The 22,871-nt window shown below is 47.5% G+C and overlaps 1 protein-coding gene across 1 annotated transcript in view; it reads right to left on the reverse strand.

The window, feature by feature from the left end:
- Positions 1 to 2,121: 2,121 nt before the first annotated feature.
- kcnk10b (potassium channel, subfamily K, member 10b) overlaps positions 2,122 to 22,871 on the reverse strand; it is a gene marked incomplete at both ends in the record, with an annotated part of 89,684 nt that continues 68,934 nt past the window's right edge. Inside the window, 5 exons of the mRNA XM_084311209.1 lie at positions 2,122 to 2,817; positions 3,916 to 4,058; positions 4,696 to 4,888; positions 12,371 to 12,531; positions 21,667 to 21,784. Coding sequence (XP_084167335.1) covers positions 2,122 to 2,817; positions 3,916 to 4,058; positions 4,696 to 4,888; positions 12,371 to 12,531; positions 21,667 to 21,784 — 1,311 coding nt within the window. The remainder of the gene's footprint in view (positions 2,818 to 3,915; positions 4,059 to 4,695; positions 4,889 to 12,370; positions 12,532 to 21,666; positions 21,785 to 22,871) is intronic.

A 22,871-nucleotide genomic window follows, 5' to 3' on the forward strand; every position in this document is an offset into this window, starting at 1 on the left:
TCAATATATTACTATAGCATAATATGTACAATATGTACCTTTTTCCTGTGGTACTTTATTTACATATTTTAAGTGAGATTGGGCTGATTCTTTTCAAGATCCAGTAATAAGACACCAAATTATCATGTTTTTTGTTGATATATTTCTCATAAATTAACACATAGCAACCAATGTTTTGCACATAGCCTACAGTAGCAACCGTTGTCTCTCGCACAAAATAACGTTTGCTATGTTACAGGCAGCCATCCTGGAAGAAAGAGACCTCCATGCCCATTCCGTGCAAGGCCTCTGTTAGGCATTGGACAGCAGTATCAGTACCTGTTTTCATAATGCAGGTGATACAAATTAGTTTTACAAAATGACCAAAATGATCACAACTTTTAGAAAACTGGCAAAACGTTGAATGAGTAAAGCTTTAGAAAGAATATAAAATGTTGAGAAGAGACTGGCATCTTTTACCCTCAATGTGGAAAGTTCCTGATGGGTGTCAATACTTTATGACTGTTAGCAAGAGAATAAAAAAAATGTAATAAAACATGACATGACATCACACCTTTAGACATACTTCCTTTTTACAGTAGAATGAAAAAAATGCAGTTGAAGTGCAGGGATGATATAAAAATGGAATAAACACATACCTGTACAAACATGCTCGGTGAATACAAAATCATCAGTAGCATCACATTCGTTAAGTAAAAAGTCAATCAAACAGTCCGTCATAACATTACTAATAACTAGAATCATATAAAAAGAAAATGTTCTGAAGTAGTTTTTCAATTATGCTATAACAATCCCATAACCAAAGGTGATGAACGTGAGTTGGTTCAGGTGGACACCAGCGCTTTGAAACCATATCTTGTTGATTCATACTGTAGAAACTGGTAGTTAAGTCCTAATTGAAAAAAAAATCTCTCTCTTTCCTGGTTTTAGTGAACAATACAAAGAACAGTAGTACAGCTATAATAAGCCTTCAGGTTAGTAGCAATATCAGTTGTGTGTCAGAATACCCATGCACAATCAAGGTGAATAGCCTGCTTCATTATGAACTCTTAGTATGCAGTCGTTTATACCCTAAGGCTACGTTTTCATAGTCATATACCATGAATAATTTGACATGTCAAATGCACGTATCGTCTATTGATCCAGCAGAAACACCATTCACAACCTCTCTTCATTAAACCCTGGAGTAATTTTTATAGCTGTATGTTCGGCAGCTAAAAATAGCCACCACAGTATAAAGAGATGACAAAAAGCATGGGGCGATATTGTTTCTCATGAATGATGGCAAGACGCATGGGTCTCTGGGTCGCCTGGTCACATTAGTAAAAGGAAATTCAGTGTTGTCTTTGTCAACTTTTGTTTGTTGTTTTGCAAGCAAGAAGGGTAGTGGCAAGAAAAACATCCTCTGAGGAAAAAACAAGTTGTTTTTGAGGAATAGTACAGTATGATGAGAAGTAGGAGGTATTTCACTATAGCCGCTAACATCCTTTCCCTTTCATGTGTTTTTTGGCAACATCATCTTCCCATGGCTATGGCATAGTGACTGTGAACATCTTCAGACCAGTCCCAAATCTAAGCATAGGGAACAAAAAGGCACATTTCATGACATGGAAAAGGACCTTACACCAGAGACACACCAGACGCCGGAGCACCCCCAAAGAGCTGGGAAGAGCAGCCAGTTTCCATTTGGTGCCCATATTAACCGATCGGACCGGTCATACCGGCCACGACGTGGCACAGAGCTCCACAGGCAGCTCGTGAGCTTCAGCGATAGGTTCAGCATCTGGTCTGTTTTCTCTGCAAGCCACGAGCGCCTCTATATGTGTTTGGCCCAGAGGAGCGGAATATCTTTTCGACCGACGCAGAGAAATGTGTGAACAGCCAGGCTCCTGCCCTTCTGCTGTGAACAGCCAGGGTCCTTCTCTTCTGGTGTGAACAGCCAGGCTCCTGCCCTTCTGCTGTGAACAGCCAGGGTCCTTCTCTTCTGGTGTGAACAGCCAGGGTCCTGCTCTTCTGCTGTGAACAGCCAGGCTCGTTCCAGAATTGACACTTCACGGTGCTCCGGCGTTCTGTGTGTCCCCGGCCTCACAACCTCTCCCTCTCTCCCTTTCTCGACAGACCCTATGGGCTCATCTGAGGTGGGAGAGCCCTCGCTTCCGGCATCTCGTCGCTCTCCCCCTCTCTGACCTGTGCCGGTATGAACCCGTTGAGCTTGGCGCGCTCCACGGAATACTGCGACAGATTCGACAGGCTGGTGTTTCCCACCTTCCTCTCGCCACTTTCCTCGTCCGCTTCCCCGTCTCCCTCCTCTTCCTCCCAGCTCTCCTCCCCCAGCATGATGCCACCACGGCCCGCAGCCTCGCATGCCCGCCGCACGTCCTCGGGAATGTTCCGCCTCATTTCCCGGTGCTTGCCGCGCCTGGGCAGCTTGGTGAGGGATCCGAAACGCAGGTTAAAGAGGTTATCCTCGGATGAAGATTCCGATGTCTGCCGTGGCTGCTCGCTAGCTCTCCGGTCATACGGCCCGCCGGCCCCCCTCAGCCTCAGGTTGTTGAGCTTGGTGTCGATGCTCTCCTGGGAGGACGTCTTGAAGCGGCCAGTGTCCAGACTGGCGAACACGGCCCTCTTCTCCGGGGAGAGCATGTCCAGGGACTGCGTGCGCTGCTCCAGGCCCAGCTGCCGGCGCTCCATGCTGCGGATGGTGGCTGCCCGCTGGAGCTTGTCGTGGATCTCCACGCTGAGGCGACGCCGCGTCTCGCGGAACTCTGCGCGCACGTTTGCCTTCCATTCGGCCGCATGGGCCTTAAACTCTCCGACCTGTGGTAAAAAAGATATTAGGGAAAATGGATCAAAACAAATTTTTATTATGTTAATGACAAACCATTATGACTGTGTTATTTGTTATTGTAGCAATAACAAACCCAGGGTGGATGTGCCCTTGAATGCTGAATATCCTTCAACTCTTCTGCCTCCTTTCCTTGGTTTAACTTTTAACAAGGGAATTGCAACTTTCTCTTTACATTTAGTAGAAAGCTATCCGGCTACAAACTAGCCTAGCTTAGCACAAATGGATGGACGTGGATATGGATCAGCTATCCTAGCTTAAAACTCTGGGAGAGGTGTTTTTTTTGTTTTTGACAGCTTTCTACTGAACGCACAGAGAGGAGGTTGTCTTGTCTGACTCTGGAAAAGAGGGTATGTGCAAGGAGATCTGGACCTCCCAGTCCCTGGTCTGTCTGGGCATAACGACAGCTTCTCTATAACCAGTCTCACTCCGTGATGGGCTCCAGACGAGGCACTATGCCACATAATAAGTCAGCGGACACAGACGACAGAGGAGAAGGGAGGCTGCGGCTGAGTGACCTTTCATTTTCCACCGTGTGATCGAATCAACCCCCACCTCCACCTCCTCTAGTAATGTGACGTTCACCAACGATCCAATTATTAAGCGAACCGAGTCATACTTGGAGGGAGCTGTACATCGTATCATTCAATTCACTCACGCTCTCTCAAGCGTTTCTTTTAATCCGACATTGCATGATTCATTTACAATCTCATTTCCCCTTCTGTCTTCTATAACGCAATAAGGATATAAGCGTTTTTTTTTACTGTAAGAACAAATCTGGGATGTTTTTGAGGACAGGATATGGTCGAGGACAGATGACCTCAGGGACTGTCATAAATACATTTGAACAATTTGAGGCTTTGTTTCCAGGGGCTTTAAGTATCTAAGTTTGAATCTGAACTAAATCGTCATTATCCTAGTGATTATTCCGCTAATAAACCAAAGCTTTAGATTTAAGACTGAGTAAAGTAACCCCCTGCCCCCTGATGATCCATTCTTTTGAACGTCTCTTGGAAAGGAACAAAGAAAGATCCGGCTCCCTTCAAAGAGCCGTAATTCCCATCCCTCACCTCCTCCTTGGTCTTCTTGGAGAGCACTCGCAACCAGTCTCCTATCATGCTCAGGACCGCCGCAAAGTAGGCTAAGCCCACCAGGATCCAGAACCACACCAGGGGCTTGTACCACGGCTTGTACTCGATCTTACGATCGCCACCTGGAGGGGAGGGGGAGATCGGATCGCTCAGACATTGAATTGTTGATAACTGCATTGCCTTATTCAATTGATGTAAACTGCTGCGTCGCATAGCACAAATACAATGTAAATGCAGAAATGAGTGGAAGCAACTGAAAGGTTTAACTCCAAAATGCTGTTCATCCATTTTGGAAAAAAAACATTTAATTTGATGGTAATTTCTCTATTATAAAAAAAAGATAATAATAATAAATAAATAAAAATATTACATCCTGAAGTTTTTTGCTATTATGCAAATGTATTAAGATAGATACTAGTTTCAATAATATTCTATATTAACTATATTATAATTATAACAGGAAGTTCTACTGAATTATGGAAATACCATGATGATGCAAAGCACCTCTATGACCGGCAATGTCACTAACTCACTCATTCATTCATTCATTCATTCATTCAGTCACTGATTCATCCAGTGATTCAGTCATTCACTCACACTCAGCCGCTCTGCGCTAGCCCCTAGTGGCGTCTCAAAGGCAAACCACTTTCTGGTTCACTCAACGCGATAATGCTTTGCATCTATGACACAGCGTGTCCTTGTTTGGAAATAAGAGTAAATACTTTCACAGTAGTGAACGGTGATCAAGTCACAATATACCTGCCACATAATCTCCTATTCCCACAGTGGTGAGAGTGATGACGACGAAGTAGATGGAATCCAGTGTGGACCACTCCTCGATGTGTTTGAAGATGACCGCCGGGAAAGCCACAAAGACGATGCAGCCGGCGAGGATGAAGAGGATGGTGGACGTCACTCGGATCTTTGTCTGGCTGATCTGCCTGTGTTTTTGCTGCGGGGTGGGGGATCAAAACATGTCATGAGAAATGGGTCAGAAAATATTTTCGATTATGTATTGAATGGTAAAATGGTAAATGTTGTATTTATATAGCGCTTTTATCGAAAGTGCTTTACAATTTTTGTTCCTCACATTCACACACCGACAGCGGAAGCAACCATACAAGGTGACAACCTGCACATCGGGAGCAATTAGGGGTTAGGTGTCTTGGTCAAGGACACATTGGCACTATGCCCGGGTGGAGCGGGAATCAAGAACCTTCCGGACCAGACGACCACTCTACCTCCTGAGCCACTGTCGCCCCGTAATACTGTGCAAGACGTTGTAACCCTCAAAGCTTAAAGACACTGGGAAGGCTTAACGAAACATGCCCTTTTTAACTTTTTAACTTAACGAAGAGAAAACGACAGACGTCGATAAACCCAGGTGGGGCAAACCAAACCGGCAAATTCTGTCTTTGTCAAAGCAATTCCCACTCCTCCTGACACCTTTTGTGGTGTATAAAGGCCATCGATCAGTCCAGAGCTCATCTCCTGCCCGGCCAGGTTCTTCAGCTCTGTTCACCCTCCTCTTCCTCACACTCCATTACACCCGGGCCTCACAACAAAGCTGCCCCACCTGACCTCCACAAGCCGCTGCGCTCCCCGGGGAAAAAAAGGTTCCGAATATATCCACAGACCCAGGGTAATACTGGATAACAGCCACCTACACTGTGTGGACAAAAGTGTGAATCAAAGATAGCTTGCTGTTTGCAGTGAATGGGCTCGTGGTGGGCTCGAGATAATACCTTGGTTCTTACTGTGGGAAGCGTAGTAATACTTGGTATTAGTTCACTGAAGAGCCCAGAAAGCCAATTTGATCAGTTACAAAGGCTTACAACTTAAGCTTTTTCCGACGCTAAGCCGGCACAAATAGCGCTGAAACACATTTAGCTATTCACAGAGGAGGCGCAACGGGTGAAATGAGGTGGTAACTGCGTTCCATCAGCATTGCGCCCGGTGCAATTAGCACGTATTTAAATTAGGTCATATGGGCGGAACATGTTCCCCTTTCTATGCAAATGAGCCTCCTCCAAAAACGCTCCCAATTCACAAAGCACCACGCAGTTAAAGCCATGCTTCTTGTTACATCCCCAGGCCCGGCCCTGGCTGGGTCGGGCATGAGAATGACAGTGGACAGTTCCCTCCTCCTGACATTGGTTCCCTACCTCCCTCTGGTGACCTAAGCCCGATGGTGCAGTTGGCCATCAGTTGGTTTGAAGTAATTTAATTGATTTCTAATTATTTGCTATCCTGGGCCATCCCTGTCTGTGTTTGATGCCGTCCCCCTGTCTGGTTGTTGTGTGTGTCATTGCCTTTGTTGTGTTTATGGTGTCAATGCTTTTTGTGTCTAGGTTGTGTTTGTGATTCTGTGTTTTGGCCTGGCCCTGCCAGGTGTTGTTTGTTGTTAATTAGTGTGGGTATTCAGGTGTCTGTTTGTCATCACTTCCTCGTGGCGTCATTGTCTCCCGTACCCTCATTGTACCCTCACCTACTTCGGGCCTCCCCTTGCCTTGTTTCATGTTCGTCTGTGCTGTAAGTTGTTATATTTCCCGTTTTCGCTCATCTTTGTTTTTCCGTCCCCTCAGTGTTGTTTTGTATGATTTTGTTAGTAAACTTATTTTGATTTCCACGTATCCTGCCGTCTCTGCCTCCTCTCTTCCCTCTGCAATTGCGTTCTCACCCTCACAGCACCCCTAATCCTAACAGAATGACGCCACCACCAAAGAACGCAGCAGAAGGTGTGGCCGATACCATGAGGATCATCCGGAGCCTGATGGACGGTGACATACAGAATTACTCACCGGCCAAGTGGGTGTTCTGGTTCCGGATGATCGACCGGGTCGCCACGGAGAGCTCGATAGACGAGCCAGCGATGCAGGACATAGCCGACCAGGTCACTGCCCTCATGGAGGGGTGTAGGTCGAGGGCTAATACAGCTAGCCTGCCGAGTAGTGTCAGGTTCACGGTCAGCCTAGAGCCCCTCACCGCCGTTGAGGGTGCTCAGATGTCCATCGCTGACCAGATGTATTTAGCTGGCACAGCCCCGTCCGTTAGCTTCGCTCCTTTAGCTAACCAGACGTCTCCAGCTAGCACAGCTCCGCCCGTTAGCATCGCTCCTATAGCTAACCAGGCGTCTCCAGCTAGCACAGCTCCGTCCGTTAGCGTCGCTCCTATAGCTAACCAGGCGCCCCCAGCTAGCACAGCTACGCCCATTAGCATCGCTCCTACAGCTAACCTGGAGTCCCCAGCTAGCACAGCTCCGCCCATTAGCATCGCTCCTATAGCTAACCAGGCGTCCCCAGCTAGCACAGCTCCGCCCGTTAGCATCGCTCCTATAGCTAACCAGGCATCTCCAGCTAGCACAGCTCCGTCGGTTAGCATTGCTCCTATAGCTAACCAGGAGTCCCCAGCTAGCACAGCTCCGCCCGTTAGCATTGTTCCTATAGCTAACCAGGCGTCCCCAGCTAGCACAGCTCCGTCCGTTAGCTTCGCTCCTGCAGCTAACCAGGAGTCCCCAGCTAGCACAGCTCCGCCCGTTAGCATCGCTCCTATAGCTAGCCAAGCCCTCCCAGCTAGCATTGTTCCTGCAGTTAGCCAGGTCTCCCCAGCTAGCACAGTCTCCACTGCTAGCTTAGACTCTGCAGCTAGCCAGGCCTCCCCAGCTAGCACAGTCCCCACTACTAGCTTAGGCTATGCAGCTAGCCAGGTGTCCAAAGCAAACCCAGCCCCCACTGCTAGCTTAGGCTCGGTAGCTAGCCAGGTTCAACCAACTAGCATTTCCCCCACAGTGAGTCCAGGCCCCACAGTTAGCCTAGCTCCCACAGCTCACAGACCTCTGAGAGTTAGCAAGACTCGGAGGTCTAGCGAGGCTCAGGCTAGTATTGCTAACAAGGCCTCCACAGCTGGTCCAGCTTCATCGCCCAGCTCAGTCTCTACACCTTGTTCGGCCGCAATGCCGGCTGCTACCGCTCCCCTTCCAGGCTCCACACCCAGCCCAGCCTCTACACCTGGTCCGGCTGCAACGCCGGCTGCCGCCGCTCCCTTTCCGGCCACACCTCGTCGCCTCAACTGGTCCGGCCTCCACGCCCAGCCCAGCCTCTACGCCTGGTCCGGCTGCTACGCCGGTTCCTGGCTCCTCGACTGGTCCTGGCTTCCCCTCTGGTCCAGCCCTACGCCGTGATCGACGCCCTGGTCCTCGCCGTGGTCCTCACCGTGGTCTGCACTGGATCCTATTCCGGGGGTCGTCGCCGTCGCACCTCCGTGCCGGCTCTCCCGATCCGGTTCCTAGTCCGGCGACGGGAGGGTTCCTCGTCCGGGATCCTGCTCCGGGGTCCTTACCCTTGCCCCTTGGCTCCAGGTCCTCTAACCGGCTCCCTGTTTATCTCTCCGCCTCCCCTCTCCGGTCCTCTGTCCCCGTCCCCACCCCCTCGTCGGGCCTCTGTTCCCAGGTCCAGCTCCCCTCTCCGGGTCTCGGCACCCATTCCCACCCCCCCTCGTCGGGCCTCTGTTCCCAGGCCCAGCCCCCCTCTCCGGGTCTCGGTGCCCATCCCCACCCCCCCTCGTCGAGCTTCTGCTCCCGGCTCCAGCTCTCCTCTCCGGCTCCCTGTTTCTTTCCCTGCCTCCCCTCTCCAGGCCTCGGTTCCCATCCCCAGCCCCCCTCTCCGGGCTTGTGCACCCGTTTTCGGGCTGCTATACCCCTCCTGGGTTTTTTGCTCAGGCTCCCGGCCCCAGGTCTCCGGGTTCTCTCCCTGGGTTCATTCCGGGGTCCCGGCTTCCTCCTTCGCCTGTGTCCGGATGTTATTCTCTGGGGTCTGGAAGCCCCCCGTTGAGGGGGAGGTACTGTTTGTCATCACTTCCTTGTGGCGCCATTGTCTCCCGTACCCTCATTGTACCCTCACCTACTTCGTGCCTCCCCTTGCCTTGTTTCATGTTTGTCTGTGCTGTAAGTTGTCATATTTCCCGTTTTTCGCTCATCTTTGTTTTCCGTCCCCTCAGTGTTGTTTTGTATGATTTTGTTAGTAAACTTATTTTGATTTCCACGTATCCTGCCGTCTCTGCCTCCTCTCTTCCCTCTGCAATTGCGTTCTCACCCTCTCAGCACCCCTAATCCTAACAGCTTCTACCGTCTTCAGAGACCTGGTGGTAACTAAGCGCAAAGCCTTAATTGCCAGCATCACTGCCAGCGTCACAGGTGATCATGGCAGCAGTATTGTTGCCAGACGCAGGCATCGTAATGCCAGGCGTGCCCGTGAAAGAATATTTCGAAGGAGAATATCACTTTTTTATTTAAGTGAGACCGAAATCATCTGGAGACACAGGTTGCCAGCTCAAGCAATCATTGATCTACTCTGGATGAAATCAAGGATGACATTGAGCCAGCCACCCAGAGATCCCATGCAATCGTATTTATTATTTAAATATTGTTATTTAACATTGTCAGCTTTCCCAATGTTGTTATGTTGCTATTGATTGATTGATTTTTAAATGAGATTTAGATTTTCCATCATGCTGCAATTTTACTTGTGTTATGCATTGCTCTTGCTGCTTGTTTTATTATGTATTCATTATATAAAGCACTTTGAACTGTAATCCTTGTATGAAAGATGCTATATAAATACAGTTTATTATTATCATTAATGACTGCACTCACGTTCCAATTGTACCACTGCACACTCTCCAGAATAAACTTTTAATTTATAACATTTCGTCGGGACCATGAGGAGTATACGCTGGAAACAGGCCAATGAAAAGTCTATTCTGGAGTATATGATAATGCAGGTTCTATTATCCTAACTAAACATTAAATACAAATTCGGTATAAAGATTCACCACTATGGACAGGTGTGCTCCAAAAGATTTATAATTTATTTGTCCATATTATTCAGCAGTAGGCTATTATGAGCAAACGAAATTAGTTAGATTGGACATTGTTGAAGTCAGAGGTTCTGTGTAGGATTGTTAGTAACTGTCTAACTGCATATATAACTGTTTCCACAAGTAACTGTCTAACTGCATATATAACTGTGTCCACTAGAGGGCGCTCTAGGCGGAGCCACTCAGGAACACCACCAGGTGGCGAGTATAAATAGATGTCTCCTCCCATTCTTTCTCTTTCCCCCAGCCTCTCAGTGAGAGGAGAACTGTAGAACTGCTGCTCTGCCATGTGAATAAATAAACCACGCCAGTTAAGGCTCAAGATAGAAACCATGCCTCTTGACCACATTATTGTCGCCCTATAGCCGGATTCTGTCAACAGACATTTTGATTAATTATTTCAAGCGGAGAATTGAGAAATTCGGCACTACTGATAGATGAAGTTATTTCAGGACACTGCCTATATTGAATAACATGACAAATGAGTATGAGTGAACAAAGCAATGAGTGCTTGAGAGGTTAGTCACCTTACTAAAAATGCTTCAAATATTTGCATGAATAGAACAATTAGATTGGACATTTGATTAAGTATGTCATCATGCACAATCACAATATGCGGCACGGTGGTGTAGTGGTTAACACTGTCGCCTCACAGCTAGAAGGTCTAGGGTTCGATTCCCGCTTGGGGACCAGGTTTCCGCGTTGCCAGGTACCCAGGTGGGGTATCTCCCAGGCCTTTCTGTGTGGAGTTTGCATGTACTCCCCGTGCTCGCAAGAGTTTCCCCTCCCGATAAGATAAACCCAATAGAAAAACATGCACAACAGATCGCTAACGCTGTCGCATTCCCTGACGAAGACAGACAGGAGCACTTGGATTGGTCCCGGGAGAAAAACAAAGGATGGAATGTGTCATGAAAATACAAATTAAGCAAGCTCTATACATTACGGAGTAAACGAAATACAATACGAAATAAACAGTATACTAATGGTGAAAAATACTGTTATGTCTATGCCTCATTTTTCCCCTTCCTGATATCTGCCAACAGCGCTGTCAGGTGCAAACTGCTCGGCGAGCAAACTGCACTGGAGCAAATCAGGAGCAAACTGCACACATATGGGCGTGTCTGCGCTAGTAGCTCATCCGTGCAATGTCCTTAGTGAATAGCGTGCAAAGACGGAGCAGATACTGCACGCTAAACTAAATGTCCCCATTGTGGACAAAATCTTTCGACAATGGTCAGCTGACTTCAGTGTTGTTCAGTGTAACAGGGTCACGGATGGCCGATTACATGCTGATCCACGTCGTCCTAGGGTCAGACAAAGTTCTGGTAGTGTCCAAAACTTTGGGGCATAGTCGTGCAGTGTGGTTGGTGGTAGGTATATATGGCAGCAATGAGGCTATCCCAGTAAGTGACCAATAGAAACACAGAAGGCAATGACAGCATGCTTGGCAGTCGATTGTAAAAAGAAAGAAAGAAGGGGAAAAGAACGTGAATATTTTGTCAAACTTGAAAGGAAAGCTAATACAGCCCAACTGGAACAGAGATCAAAAGGAATATGTCAGAGAGATTTTTATGGAATGAGAAGAAAGCCTGTGGGACACAACTCTTTGACCAGGACAGAACCCAACAGACATTGCTTGGGGAGAAACAGCGGAGCTGCCGGGTGAACAAACTAGATAACAGAATGACGCGCGTCGACTGGCCATCAGCTGACATTGGATTCAGCCCTGTTTGACAGCAGAATGGCTCCAACTTGAACGGTCTGACCTCGTTTTCCTCTTTCCCGTTGCACAATCTGATACATATTAAAGGGGCTTTTTCTTTTCACCTGGCAGCGCGGACTCTCACTGAGAGGGTGTAACGTGTGGAAGGATCACACTACCCCCCTTAGATCCTATCCACGCTGAGCAGGCGTCCCGACCGAACTGTAGGAGTCGCTGTTTACAACGACCCGGACCCACCCCGCCAGCTTTCCCACCCTCTAATACTGCCAATTGTATTAGTGTGAACGGCCAGCCAAGCTGGTGACAAAGCCGGAGCTGTGAGCTGGATTCGAACAGGCGAATCCAGCGTCTCCGGCGTTTGGTGACGAACGCAATCGCTTATTAACTTTTTATAATAAATACCCTCAAAAGTGTTTCATCTCTTTTATCTTTAAATATCTTATTACAACTTTCACGTATCCAAGTTTAAAATACGTGACAGCACCTTACATGGTTGCCTCCACCATCGGTGTGTGAATGTGTGAGTGAATGGGTAAATGTGTAACAAAATTGTAAAGCGCTTTTGATAAAAGCACTATATAAATGCACCATTTACCATTTATAATCTTACATTTATCTTTTACATTTAAAGTGCCCCTTTAAATGTAAAGGATGGGCAAAATTGCAGTGTGTCAATTCAATTCAACACAATTCAAATGATGAAATACCATCAAACAGTCCTGTTTCTTTAGCTGCAAAGCAAATAAATAGTCAACATTGGTTCACCGGCTGCTCCTCGGACACGGCCAATACATTCAAACAAACAACAACGACACAGTTTCACATGCAACGCACCCTGAATATTTTCTCCGCTCTCAAGATGCTCTTCACAAAGATGGTCCCCAGCTGGTCCCCGATTCCCGCCAACAGGAAGCCAAACAGAGGGATGCCAAATATGGCATACAGGATGCAGAAGATCTTCCCACCCTCCGTGCTAGGAGCTATATTACCATAACCTGCCAGAGAGGGGAGGGATTAAGAGAAGGGCATGAGGGGGGGGGGGGGGGGGTTAAGAGCAAGTGTTAGCAGAATGAATGTATGAATGAATGAATGAAAACTTTATTTAACAGATTGCAGAATGGGTACAATACAGTACGGCTCAATACACACAATTGTTAAGGGGATGCAGACCAGAGAAAGACGTTTGTCTTGTTTACATCAGGGTCCCCCATTTTCAATTCATATTGACATTTATGACATACACAACATACATGACATTTATGGCATAGGGACATACAGGTATTTAGTACTGACGAGAGAAGATGGTGAAGCCTTTTTATGTAACAGCTTGATCAACAGAGGGTCTTATGTAATACCCCTTAGTTCCTAGAAGAAGGGTTTGAGGTAAATCGTAGAGGGACAGTAATTAGGTTTAGGAAATTACATTAATTACAGCCCTGCAGTGACAGAGGTAAAACAAGAGCGCTGGAGGAAGTAGGAAGTAGCATCTTCCAAGCCGTCCCCTCCCACTTCCTCCACGTCAGGAAAGACCCTGTGATTCTATGTCAACGTATTGAATGCTGCTCCTCTGACCAGCCGTTAGGATGTCTGAGCTACAGCATGAAAGCATGGAGAACATTCAGACACGTTCCGTTTCTTTTCAGGTGTTCTCTTCCTAGTCTTGTGATGGTGTTGCTAGCAGTATGAAGAAAAGCCAGCACACATTATTTACTCAAGGCAACATTTCAATACGGTTGTATCTTCATCAGGTGTATTGACCTAACGAAGATCGAACCAGATCGAAATGTCTGAGTAAATAATTCAAATGCAGGCTTTTCTTCTGATAATACATGTTATACAACAGTTAGTTCCAACCAAGTAATTTGATTGGACAAGAGGCATTCCATGAGTGCTGGTATTTAGTATAACATCACTGGGACTTTTAACTATATGTATCACTATTAATAACCGTTCATTTCACATTGGTGTGCTCCACGGCACTTTGCGAGCGTCTGCTGCATTTTTCGCCAACCATTTCGAACACCACATCACTTGACCAATTGCATGCCTCGGTTCTCAAGTTACATGGCGATATGTCAGGCGAGCGTCTTTTTACAGGCCGCGTGTCAAATTACCACGTCTGACTTTATACGCTCTAGAACTGACACAATCACCGCTGATGGCGAAGATTATTAGTCAGTGTTGTAGCCAACGAGCGTCCGCTTCCAACAATACCCCACGTGGGTGGGTGTGAGTGGGGGAAGTAGGTGAAAGTTGATGAGCGAAAATGTGTGTTTTCATGCTTTTCTTTTTTGGTACACGGTTTACTAAAACCTTTCAAATTTTTGTATGGATTATTTTTTTATTTGGACCTGTACATGTACATAGGACTTCAGGCTATGGAACCGCTGTGTTTTCCAGGAACTTAAAAACAGGAATATGGCAACCACTAAAGATAAATGTGAGTACAAGTTCAAGTTCAAACCTCTGTTACTCTATTTCATTAGCACTAAAAGTGATTTTCCTTTTTTGCTTTGGTAACTTCAGAATGTTTCAAAAGAGACCAGGCTCATGCATGTGCTATTAAATAAGTATACAGTATAAAGCTCAAAAAAACTAAAATTACTTTTTGGGCCACCTGTTAAGAGGTTAAATCATAAAGAAATCTTAATCTGTTGTCGCTTATTACTGTTAACTAATAAATGGTGATTGTAGCAATATCACACTCGAGGTTGTGCTGTTCTGTATCACACTTAGCTCACGCTCAGCGTTTCATGCATATATCTCGCTTCAGCATATATACACTGAATAATTTCACAAATGTACCTTTAAATGCCAGCATTCATCTGGCCACACCCCCATCCGCTTACCTATATAAGCAGGGATGGTGCCACACACTCATCTCCTTCTCAAATTTCATCACAAGCAACGTGTTGCTATATGCCCACTTGACGTGGAGAAAAATATTGGCTCGAAAAGCAATGTTTACGGGAAAGGAAGAACAAGGAGATACGTTGACATCATATCTTTATTTTCTCTCTCACTATTTTCGAGAAAATACGGCGATATTGTCTTCGTACTGGAGTGTTTGGAAGATGGTGATCATTCTAAAATCCTCCACCGGTTTTCGTATTGGGAGCACGCCGCTGCATGCCTCTCAACTGCAGTTCCTTGCTGTGTTGGTTGGGGTGAAACCTTTCAGGGCACAACTGAACTGTAGGACGCGCCGCTGTTGTGAGAAGCGGTGGGTTTTCAGGTTGGGTGAGTACTGTTTGCTGGCAGGCTCCACTTGTCTGTTAGTGCTATGGGGGCTAATTGACAATGTTTATGAAAACCGGCCCCAGGCTAGGGTCCTTTGTTCAGCCTCCTAGGCGACGGAAGACCTTGGTCTGAAGCCATTTTAGTTTTAACTAGTGGGCCGCGACCATTAACACTGGTGATCCCTGTGTTTTCTGGACGAGTGGGTATCTCTCTGTCACCGTGTTAAAGCCCCTTCTTTCATATCCAAATGAGAGTATTCCTTCACGAGGAGATATGTGCATGGATGTTCGATAGCGGAAGATCCATGTTCAAGTCAGCTACACAAGCCAGTTTGGGTATTGTGCTGGCTCCGTCGGGTGTTGATAAAATCACCGTTGTAAAGCTGTGTTGACATCTTGTTTCTCTTTTCTCTTAAAAAGTGAGGAGGGTTTCAGAACGGCGGCCTGTCTGGGTGAGTGTTATATCATTGTTTACAAGTTCAGGTGATAGCTGCTTAGCTTACGGTTAGCCAGTCAGCTGTTAGCTGCGGCGTTAGCCTGCTGGGATCACTGCGTGGCCTACAAAGGTTGGGCCTACTGTTAGCCAGTCAGCTGTTAGCTGCGGCGCTAGCCTGTTGTGATCACTAGGAAACGTTAGCTTGCTGCTATCGGCCAAGGCCCAGCGTGGGGTAGCTCCGGCTACTCGTGCGCCGCCGCGAGCTACCCTCTGGTCGCGTGCGCCGTTCGCTCGGCGTCTCGCGAGCAGGGGCAGTAGCGACCGACGGTTGGAGCGGCCGTTAGCTTAATGCTACTCTGTTGAACGTGCTTTGATTATAACATGTTTTACACTCTTGACTACGACGTCATCTTTGACAGGGGATGTTCGTCGACCCTGCCCTGAGCCAGGACGGCAAGGATTGCGTCAACAAAGGGGACCGTTGCGACGGGTGGAGCGGCGACACTGCCCGGATTGAACAACACAGGATGGCTGTGTTTTCTACGGTGTCTTAAGACTGCACTTCGCTGATCTACGCTCCGGGTAGGACAAGGTTTGGCCAGACCTTATACGCGTCTTTCTGGCTTTACCTTCTATATGTTTTGTAAATAACGCTGTTTTCCAAAAACGTGTGTTGCTGCAATACATTTGGGATACGACGCAAGTTTTTGTGTGAACTGTCTTGTCACTGGTAAATAGCTTCTCCGGGCAAATCGGGTTGTTGTTACAGATGTGAAAATGATCTGGTTGTTGTGTGAGAAACATCATGTGTGTTGTTATGTACCGTGTACTCACAACTAAGGGGTAACTAACCTATGAAGCTATGCTTAGTGACAAATGAGTAAAGAATTTTCTTTTCTCAGCCTGTGATGACAATGAACAGTGTGTTCACATATTAACAGGTTTTCCTGTTTAACTGGCCGTATTAAGGGTAAAGCAGGAGGATTGTGTTTTCCCCCCGGTTCCCTGGGACTTTTTCATCCTCCTATCAGACATGTTGTTGCACTACATTGTGTCTTTTGTGTGGTAGGGATGCGATGTAACCCTTAGCTTGATTGCTGAGGTTGTGCTAAAACTGCTGGAGAAACTTTATTTTCCTAAAAGAAAAGATTGTTGGTCGCTGTCGTGTGTGCTTAGCAAGGCCTGTGGCCGATACTAATCGAGAATTATGTATTCTCTCATTATGAAAAACGCCGTTCCTCTGTAGAGTGTTTTTGCCATTTTTTGTAGGTGATGATGGGTTGTGTGTGTCATGTGACCTACAACTGGGTTGGACTGGCCACAGAAGCACATGTGTATGTTGGACCGGGGCTCTTAGAGAGCCCTCTCTATTCTGTGTTTTTTCCTTAGTAAAAATCAGATAGCAGGTTAGCTCATGCGCTGTGTGAAGCTGTCAAACGCTTCATAGAGCTGACTATGACTGTGTCATATTCTCTTTTTGTCATTACATCGTATCATGGGTGTGGGGTCGTAAAGGGGTGAACTGGTAACCTTTCCTCTCCCCCTTGTTTCTGTCGGTCAGGGGTACACCCTCTGTCCTTCAAGGTTCCTGTCACGTTGCGGTTCGGCACGTTACGGGATGGGGGGGGGGGAGTTTCCTGGTCCCACGGCCTGGAATATTGGGCGTGTGCACCGCAGAAATTCCCCCGCCATAGAGTACGTCACTGTGCGCGTCTCTGTTGGTAGGACTTCCGTGTGCTGTTCAGGTCCATGTGATGGATCTGTTTCGGGGGGGTGGTCGGGGCTCCTCCTCACCAAGCGCCTATTCGGGCCTTCTGTGAGTTCGGACTCCTCCTTCCATGTGAGGGAGCCTCCATCAGAGTCCAGAGCCTTCCTCCTCAGATTGTCAAAGTGAGTGGACCCTCTAGAAGGTGTCCTATTCTATTGTGTATGTATTCGATTCAATTCGATTATTGAGTGTGTATGGGTTCAGTGCCTCTTCCCCGGAGAGCCCTAAAACCAATTTTTTACATGGCTCAAGGTGCAATATATTCTTTTCAATCTGTACAGCTCGCGTGGGAAGTCTCTCTGGGGATTCCCGTCTCCTTCCTATGGGAGGGTGGTGGGATGTAAAAATGTGAAAAAATGTTACCCCCGGCTGTGTAGACTGGGATACATACTGTTGGTGCTTCCTTCTTTTCTATTAAAAAAAGAGTTGGAGTTAGGAAGTGTCACACCCCTCTTGTCGTTCCCCTGGGCGCCTTGGGGATTCAATGACAGGTCTAAATAGCCTGTTCATTGATGTGGGTGTGTCCCGACGCACGTATAGTGCTAGCTCGCTATAAACAGGCGACTGACTGGCACGCCTTGGTTGCTTGAGGTTAAAACGGCGTTTTTATAGAGCAACTGAGATGGAGGTTTTTCCTCTTCCGACGACCACATCCCACGACCTGGGTTGGTTATCGACGGATTCTCGTTCATGTCTGGGGGATGATGACGGAATGGATCTGAACATATGTAGAGGGGTCTCACGCCCTGGGGGTGGGCCACCGGGCGCGGTTCGCCCGAATGTCTGGGTGGCGCCTTCTTTTCATGTTAAGATCAACACGCATATCTGCCCTTTCTCCTGGAGTAGGCATGTCGGCGTGGTTAGGGCACGGGACTGGTTCTGGTCACGCTGGTCCGGATCAGTTGAACCCGTTGTCCGCCGGGGATGCAGATCTGCTGTTCTGGTACCCTGAGGGACTTGGGCTCTTTTCAGTGGGAAAAATCCCAGGTCGGTCCGGGTGTCACAGGGTTAAGCGCTATGGAGACCCTGGTTGAGTACGTTTTTACTCAGCACTGTCGTCATGGCTTACGGCCATGCCAACCTGTACACGCTCGATCTCGTCGGATCTCGGCCGCTACACAGGTTGGTCCTGGTTAGTACTTGGTTGGGAGACCGCCTGGGAATACCAAGTACGGTGGGCTTAGGGGCTGGTTCTCCATTCTTTTTCGCTCCTCTCTCACGCATGGCGAAGAGGGGCCTGTTGGGGTGGTCTTTGACCTCCTCTGGTGACCCTGTGCTTCCCGTATCGCCAGGCCCGGTCCGAAGTAATGTTTCGTCGACCCGTAACCCTGGGTTAACCCTTTTTTGAAAACTGAAACACTTGTACTGCGGTATAGCCGGTGTATACCCGCAGGTGTGTTTTGGAGTTTTTTCTTGAGGGGTTATAGGAACAACCACCGCGTTGGGTAACGCCAAGGTGGTTGATTCCCTGGTGTGTTGGAGCAGTGTCAACTCCCGGGTTCAACGTTTGAGGGTGCCCCTGCACGTTCATGACGTCTGCCAATCGTGTCAGCCTTCTCTGCCTCAACCCCTCTGGGTGGGTTTTTTTTAAATGGAGGCTTGGTCATGCAACACCGCCAGCTTACGCTCCTTCCGCCGGTGCGGCTGTGTTCAGCTGTCCCCTCTGGCGCCTGTCTCGTCCGCAGTCTCCAGGCTAGGGTTAATAGCCTGTTGCCTGGTTTTTCCCCGGTGCGCTGCCTGCTTCCGTTGGTTAACCTTTTTTGTGTGCTTACGGCCATGCTGACTGCCTGTTGCAGGGTCAGTGTGCCAGGCGGTGTACTATTGGGGGGACAGGGCCCGCTCGGCTGAGGGGCCTTTGTCCGAATACGCTGGCGATGTGGGGGGCGGGGCACTACGTGCCCACCTGGTGGGGTCTTGATGCTGGCATCATGGACTTCTCCGGGCCCCCGTTCCAGGGGGTCCAGTCCCTTGGTGGGTCTGGGTCTTCCTTCGCGCTCCGCTGCTACGGCCTTGCCACGGGGTTGGGTTTGCCCTTGACCCCGTGATTCTGGGGGCAGTAACGAGGTTGTTTCCCTCCGTTCATTCCCGGGTGGCATGCGGGTTGTGCGTGTGTGTAGTCGTGGGGTCAAGCCACGGTCTGCTCACCCTGTGCGTTGAGTTGCTTGAGTGCCTCTTCGCACGGTCGGGTCCGTCGCCCTCCCGTGAAGCCACCAATAGGGGGGGTGCCCTCCATTAGGGTGGGTCGGGGGGGGCTCGGCCCTCCCTGGTCTGATGGTTGTGGGGGGGCTCAGCAGGGTACATTTGTCGAGCTTCTAGCTCCCGCTCAGCTTCTATTATGCATGAAACGCTGAGCGTGAGCTAAGTGTGATACAGAACGTTAGGTTATGACTATAACCAAGTTCTGTTAACACTTAGTGAACGCTCAGCGTCTAGACGCTGCTGCAGGCCCTTGATTTTTCATTGTGGTGAAATTTGTTGGGAAGGAGATGAGTGTGTGGCACCATCCCTGCTTATATAGGTAAGCGGATGGGGGTGTGGCCAGATGAATGCTGGCATTTAAAGGTACATTTGTGAAATTATTCAGTGTATATATGCTGAAGCGAGATATATGCATGAAACGCTGAGCGTTCACTAAGTGTTAACAGAACTTGGTTATAGTCATAACCTAACGTTATACTGAATATCAGCGCGGCTGTGATCTTCAGTACTGCAGCCTCGTACCTATTACCGAATCACAGCCACACTGATATTCGGTATAATGGCACTCCCTCTCGTGTGATATTGCTTAATTAGCACTCAGCCTGACACCTACTATATCTGGATGTGTGTGTCACATACTGCACTGCTGCTATACTGCACACGTGATGAAGATCAAAGTGTTCTGAATGAGTGAGTGAGTGAGTGAGTGAATGGGTGAATGGGTGAGTGAGTGAGTGAGTGAGTGAGTGAGTGAGTGAGTGAGTGAGTGAGTGAGTGAGTGAGTGAGTGAGTGAGTGAGTGAAGGAATGAATGAACATGATTCACACATTACAATACAGATACACACACAGAAGCAGCTTAATTTCATACAAATTAAGCACATTAGGATTTATGAGTGCCCTCATATAGAATTGCTGAATGGAAGCTGGATGGTCAGCAGCTGATTAACTGTGCATAACCATGAATGATTCCCCAGGCTGTACCATAAATGCAGGACAGTGATATTGATTTTTATAATCAGTTTACATGGCTCTTTATAACAAGGAGCTTATACAAGGAGTAATCTTGAAATGCTTAACAGTAAAACTTAAATCATAAATAGCACCAAATTAAGTAAATCTCATTTTAATTGCATTCCATTTGATGTAAAACGTATATAGTTGATATAGTAGGCTAACTGTATGCCTATAACATGACTTAAGTACATGTAAATGTATGCTTACAATGTGACTTGTAAAGTACTTATAGTTGACTAACTGTATGCCTACAACATGACGTGTAAGTACATATTGTTGGCTAACTGTATGTCTACAACATGACTTGTAAATACATATAGTTGGCTAACTGTATGCCTACAACATGACTTGTAAATACATATAGTTGGCTAACTGTATACCTACAACATGACTTGTAAATACATATAGTTGGCTAACTGTATGCCTACAACATGACTTGTAAATACATATAGTTGGCTAACTGTATGCCTACAACATGACTTGTAAATACATATAGTTGGCTAACTGTATGCCTACAACATGACTTGTAAATACATATAGTTGGCTTGGCTAACTGTATGCCTACAACATGACTTGGAGTAGAAGAACAACTACAGTCATGGTGCTTGCTTCATCGTCCAACTCACACTGATCTTCACAGACAGTTAAATCCCAAGTACGCAAATGTTTTCCATCGTTTCACATTCACTTACTGAGGTATTGATTAGATATCCCTGAGCACATTTGCATGAGGGTAACAGCTGCTGTGGCAGCTGATATTACAGCTATAACCTCTAACTCTGCTGTATGGTTTCCTGTGGGAAAGAGAAAGATATGGTACGCTGATTGCCTTTCAAATGATTAATGGTGTGGTGTTGGGTGGCGTGTGTGTGTGTGTGTGTGTGTGTGTGTGTGTGTGTGTGTGTGTGTGTGTGTGTGTGTGTGTGTGTGTGTGTGTGTGTGTGTGTGTGTGTGTGTGTGTGTGTGTGTGTGCGTGCGTGCGTGCGTGCGTGCGTGCGTGCGTGCGTGCGTGCGTGCGTGCGTGCGTGCGTGTGTGTGTAGGATAGGCCACACCATACGTATGCCTGACCACCGCCTGCCCCGCCAAGTCCTCTATGGCCAACTGAGAGGAGCAAAGCGGGCTGCTGGAGGCCAAAAGAGAGGCTTTAAGGACTACACCAGGGACCTCCTAAAGTGTGCAAACATCACGCAGCTTGAAACTCTGGCACTCGACAGATCAGCCTGGCAAGTCACTTGTGCCACTGCAGTTTCCCAAATACACCAAACGAACCAAGACCGAAGATCTGAGAGGCGCACAACACCAGCACAACACCATCTGTGGACGGGTGTGCGGCTCAAGGATCGGACTTAACGCCCACGAGAAGTGGCACCAGCGGCAGCGGCGCTAACCCCCCCCCCCCCCCCCCCCATCCCTGGAGCAAGCGTCATCATCGAACACGATGGACAGCTAAGAGTGACAAAGCTAACTGTACCTATAGTAGTGATGACAGTCCCAGCAAAGAAGAAGGCACTGCCCATGTCCCAGTGGCTGGAGTTGTAGGACGTGTCTCCGATGGGACTCACCCCTGCACTCACTGCATCTACAGCATGCTGGGAACAAGAACACACACCACGATTAGTGACAGGAGTTGTAGGACGTGTCTCCAATGGGACGAACACCTGCACTCACTGCATGCTGTGAACAAGAACACACACCATGATTAGTGACAGGAGCAGAGTGAACTAGAATATGAGAGGCTGTACACAGCACGTACAGCACAAGGAGCAGTGGCGGCTCTGCCACTAGGGGCGCAAGGGCGCCGACCCACCTGCTGCCAGCTGCTGTTAAATCACAGAAGAAGAAAATAAAACTTTTTTGTTTTTTGTTTTATAACCCTATAAATAATATAAACATGTTTAAAATGAATAATATTTACTCATTTTAAGTATGTTTGTATTTCCAATGCACAATATAACATTATTATCTCAAATAAAAAAACACTCGTTTTCCTGAGCAGGAAGTGACATCAAGTTTTTTTAATTTTTTTTATTTTTTCGTATTTCTCGGCCCGGGATAGAAGCGATAGCGCTCTGAGTGCGCGTCACAGTTTGATCGCTGTATCCGTCACAGCCAATCAGTGCATAACGCGTTGTGCGTTGAAATATGACTATTATGTTGGAATCCGGGCGCGATTTGAAGCGGTCTAGCCAGTAGCGTCAAGAATGTCTGTAGCCGCATTTCGCGGAGACGCTCTCTGATTGGCCGACGCCAGTATTTTTTTCCGTAGCAGAATTTCACAGAGACGATCTCTGATTGGCCGAATCCAATTTCTAATGTTCCAATTCTAGCTTATTCCGGCTAGGTTGGTTCCTAGGTTGGTCCTAGGTTGTTTGTCTTAGAGCGTGCCGTGACTGCAAGTTCTTTAGACTGTTAAGCTTAGGCACTCTTTCAAAGTTGGTTAAGGTTAGAGTTTGTCTTAGAGCATGGCGATAGAACGCCAGGTAGTTTGCAGTCTGTTCGAGCGGAAATGGACAAAGGAATGAAGTACTTGTGACTGTTGTGTGGTGCTGCTAACAAGCTAACACTTGGCTAACAAGCTATATGGCGGATGCAGTCTGGACACAGTGGACAGTGGTCTGGAATCAACAGTGGATTATACACTTTATCAAGGCAAGCCCTGGACGTGTCAACTAAACA

The sequence above is a fragment of the Notolepis coatsorum genome (assembly GCF_963971535.1).
Source record: "Notolepis coatsorum genome assembly, chromosome: 3".
NCBI classification, from domain to species: domain Eukaryota; kingdom Metazoa; phylum Chordata; class Actinopteri; order Aulopiformes; family Paralepididae; genus Notolepis; species Notolepis coatsorum.